At 36.0% G+C, this 4,541-nt stretch overlaps 1 protein-coding gene across 1 annotated transcript; it reads right to left on the bottom strand.

Annotated features, from left to right (window-relative positions):
- Positions 1 to 574: 574 nt before the first annotated feature.
- LOC129572489 (zinc finger BED domain-containing protein 4-like) lies at positions 575 to 2,248 on the bottom strand. The gene is made up of 2 exons (XM_055452451.1): positions 1,760 to 2,248; positions 575 to 1,441 (listed from the first exon to the last, which is right to left on the bottom strand). Exons 1-2 carry the CDS (start codon positions 2,246 to 2,248, stop codon positions 575 to 577), a joined length of 1,356 nt encoding a protein of 451 aa, XP_055308426.1.
- Positions 2,249 to 4,541: the final 2,293 nt, after the last annotated feature.

The raw sequence follows: 4,541 nt of genomic DNA, 5'->3' as shown, positions 1-4,541 counted from the left end.
TTTACGGACGATGAAATTATCGCCGGAAAATTCAACACGAAGAAAATGAAATTCGTCAGAGGTATAAAAAATTGACTACATATTCCACTTGCAATATTTTACCGTACGTACGCAATATTTTACCTCTAACATTTTATTTTTCATATTTTGATTTTGTACACATATAGATGCATTTGCAAGACGCATTGGTTCGGTTGCAGATAGATTGATGCGATTTTTTGATTACGTACAGCGATGCAAGGAAAAGACTACTGAAAAATCACAAAAACAGAACAATTAAGGAAACGATTCAAGGCTAATTTGACATGAATACTCTAAATCATATTTTTAAACGGTGCAATAACCGATTTCGTTCCTTATTTTTCGTACATAAAAAATAGTTATTTCTCGAAAAAATCTCAGATGTATACGTACAAATTTAATATAAAAACCATAAGAAGTGAATTCGTTACATATTACTGTGTTTCTTTATTTGAAAAATCTTGGCATATATTGAGAAATCTCTTGTTCCTTTATTGAAATATTACAGCATACGAAATCAAAAAAAAATGCACGAAAATGTTCCCAACGTAAGCTATTCGGTTTGTTCGAAATGTAAGTCATCTGGTCTCATAATTGCTTCTTCTTCAGTATGGCTCTTGGCAAGTAAATTATTATTTAAGCGAACGACGAGAATATCTTCCAACGTTTCGTCTCCAATTCTCGTACGATGTGAAGTAAGCACCAATGCTAATGCCGAAAAAATACGTTCTACAATGGTTTGTGTCGGTGGCATGGCCATTATAACCGAAGCTAGTTTGTATAATTCTGGGTATGTGTCTTTCTTTTCATTCCAAAAGTCCAACACAGACGCTGTAAGGGGAAGTTGTACTTTGCCAAAAAAATCATTCAGAATGGTAGTAATTTTTTCCTTTTCGTTAGGTGTACTCGATTCACTCGTACGATTTACACCATAAGCTGAATTGCAAGCATCCAAGTATTGGTCCAATTCCTCGTACGACCCATCTTCATTATTTTTCTCTTCAATGGTTTCAACTGTATTCGACTCATCTTGATAGGCTTCAACTTCGATTATCTTTGCATATAAATTGGCAAGAAACACTACAGCCAAGTCTTTGTTTTCACCAACACCTCTTTGGAATCTCGGATCGAGATAGACCGCTGCAATGAGAGTGGGATTTTTCATCAGTAAGTGGTGATATTTGTCCATTTGAGTCAACAAATTCTTGGAGAGTTCATCATTTGCTTTGGACACTTTTATACGAAGCATTGTCCAATATCCAAAAAAATCTGACAGCGTGGCTGTTTCCGATTGCACTTTTTTGCTATACTTGTTAAATGGAGCCAAAATAGCAATAATGTTTTGAACTGTATTCCATTCGGCTTCAGACAAAAGTTCGTACGTATCACAAAAAGGCTTTAGTTTCATCAGACGTTCGAGCTGAAAATAAAATGAAGTGTTTTAATAATAGTACAAATCGAACGGACATTCAAATAAATTAATAAATACCATTGAATATATCGAATTCCAGCGAGTCTCAACGTCAATTATTGCCATGTTCAAGTTTGCTGACTTGAGTTTTGAGCGAAAAGTTGGCGTTCTGAGCTTCTTCACCACCGTACGAGATGCACTTATTACCTCTTTTATTGCTGGCGATTTTTCAATCGCATGCGATACGACGAGATTAATGCAATGTGCGCCGCAGGAGATTGATTGTATTAAATCTGATGAACATGTACAGTTAAAACTCGCACGAACTTCTGTTAATAAATCATCATAGTACTCATCATCAAAAATATCTGGATCGATGTAATATTCGTCATCATACTCTGCAAAATCATCTGATTGCTTTCGATTCGACTCCGATTTTTGAGCTTGATAAATTGCGTCCAAAATTGTAATTGCTTTCACCATATTCTTTCCGTTATCCGATGTAACTGATACGACTTGTGCTAAACGAATTCCATATTCCTGAAGAATCTGTATGAGTATGTCTTTGATGTACACCGCTGTGTGGGAAGCCTTCAACACACGTAGCCCAATCGTACGAATACAAATTTTCCCATTGTGTACGTACGAAATGCTGACACCGAGTACCGATCGATTATATCGTGATGCAATATCAATCATTAGCGACACCGTTTTATTTTTGGTTTCTTCTTTGATAATTTGCTTGATTTTGTCCGAACTTCTCTTGATATGTTCTTTGATGCTGTTTTTGCTTATCGACAGTTTGATGCCTTTCATGTTCAAAGCGATAACATATGGATTCAATATTTTTTTGAATGCTGGATATTCAACAGAACATATCGGCAGTCCGTGCATTGTAATTAGTTCAGCACATGCATCTAAAATATCATTCGGATTCACTTTTACTCGAAGATCAAACACATATTGTGATTGGTTTGTTTGGACACTTTCTTCTACTTTATTATTCCCAATAGTATTATGGATTTCCTTGTGATTTATTCTAAGATGACGAATAGCTGAAGACTTTTCGGCATATTTACTTTGGCAGCCAGCCACGCCACACAAATAATCGAATTTTCCATCAATGTTCTGTGTTTTTTCAAAGCACTCAATGTAATTTTTTATATTCTTTGCAATAACGTCGTCGATCGAAAGATTTGTCATGAAAATGAACAAAAAATTGGCTAAATTTGAAAATATCTGAAACGTACGATTGTTGTTTATAAATGGAATGCAACTCTAAAATGTTCTGATATGTATTGCTAAATGTCAAATAAAATGTTCAGAAAGTAGCCGTTGTTTCAGTTGGCACGATTTGACAGTTGTGCGATTTCATGTCATTTGTGGAACATTGTGTTTGGCGGCAAACAGTCTATCGGTTGGTTTTCATAAGCAGTGATTTCAAACGTACGATGTTTTTCTTGATAGCGATTAAATCTTCGGGCCAAAAAAAGATCGTTCCCATGAAATGGGTCAAGGGTTTGAATCTTTCACAACTGCTGAATGATGGTGTAATTATTCACAAAAAGAAACAGCTTTTGGTTTACATTTCATCGAACATTGCTGAGGAACCAGATTTTAGTTTGGAGGTGTTTGAAGCCTTACAACATGGAAAACCGGGTTTGTACAAGGCGTTCATTTTGAAATGTTTTGGTAATAAAAAAATTCAATTTGAATTTTGAAATTTTAGAAAGTAACAAAACCAATTTTTCATTAGATACGTACGAAAGTGCCATGAATTATTTCAACAAGTTTTACAATAACAACGAGCATACGGGTGCCTTTGATCTGGACGATGATGATATCGACCGCATCCAAGCGATATTGGATGGAAGTGATGATGATGACGACGACGATGTGGAATTTTTATCGATTGGCGCACAAATGCCACAACCAAAAAAGGCAGCACAAAAAGAATAAATGATTCAAAGCAAAAAAAAAAGTCACTGTGTACAAAGCAGACGTTCGTCGTTTATATATTTTGTTTGAGAATAAAACACATTGAATACAAAAATGAAATGTTTTTTTCATTTATTTATCTATGTCGTACGTTAATCATATGAGAAGAGGTAAATGTAAAGTAAAGTTTTGTGTGAAACTGGCTGTAACACCCATTGAATACAAAAATGTTGTATCTTGTTCATTTTATCGTACGTTAATTATATAAAAAGATGGTTTTCAATGAATCCCAGGTAACTGGTTTTCGGCAAAGTGGGCAGCATTTCTTTTGATAAAGCGATTGAGCAATGCATGAAGTACAGAAAAGATGACCACATTGTGTCATTTTCACATCACATCCCACCATATTGTCATAGCAAATCTTGCATTCAATCCCAATCCATTTTGGTTCCATGTACTTCACTTCGTTGTTGTGTACTTGAAAATTGAACGATTGGCCAAAAGCAGCAATACCGATTTGAAATTTGGCAGCAGAGTCAACTTTGAACGTAACATCTGCGGACGACACTTCGTTTTCGGGTTGGACGGCTCGATATTCAACGGTTCCATCTGGATAGACACGAATTTTCTTGTTGATCACAAAGAAGTCTTTAATAAGACGAACCGAAAATCGTACGTTATCGCTGGCATCGACCACATTCACAACGCAACGATGATTATCATCGGGATAAAATTGATAGTATCTGAACGCTCGGTCCTGTTTCACGAACAAACCATTCGTTGCAGCAAACATGAGTGGCAGTATATCACCAGTGACATCAGTCTTCTCTACACCATCAATCAAATAAATATTTGCCTTTGTGTAGAATGTCATATCTGCAACCAGAGTGGCAGCTCGAATTGACTTGTATTCGATGGGTTGACTGACGAAATCTTTGTTGGTACAAGCCCAAAAATGGTTTGATGCATTTTCACAAAAGCGATTGCAGAGCCAGCAACGGGTCCATTTCTGGGGTTCGGGGCAATTAACGCTTAAATGACCCTTTTTATAGCAATTGTAACAAAGCTGGTCCATATTTTCACTTGAAACAGCTTAAATCGTACGAAATGTCTGGCTTGGTAGACAAATTCAATAGTAATCGATCGTACGCTGATTTCTTTGGTCCGTTCA

This window comes from Sitodiplosis mosellana, unplaced genomic scaffold, assembly GCF_009176505.1.
Source record: "Sitodiplosis mosellana isolate CC-2019 unplaced genomic scaffold, AAFC_SMos_1.0 Smas_scaffold_5075, whole genome shotgun sequence".
NCBI classification, from domain to species: Eukaryota; Metazoa; Arthropoda; class Insecta; order Diptera; family Cecidomyiidae; genus Sitodiplosis; species Sitodiplosis mosellana.
This window is presented reverse-complemented; position numbering and strand designations above follow the sequence as displayed.

What these genes read in the sequence shown, in the direction of transcription:
- LOC129572489 (XM_055452451.1), bottom strand. Translation starts at nt 2,248, where the DNA reads ATGAAAGGCATCAAACTGTCGATAAGCAAAAACAGCATCAAAGAACAT. An exon ending in ATGATGATTTATTAACAGAA is followed by an intron (nt 1,442 to 1,759) that starts GTTCGTGCGAGT and finishes TTTTATTTTCAG; the next exon opens with CTCGAACGTCTGATGAAACT.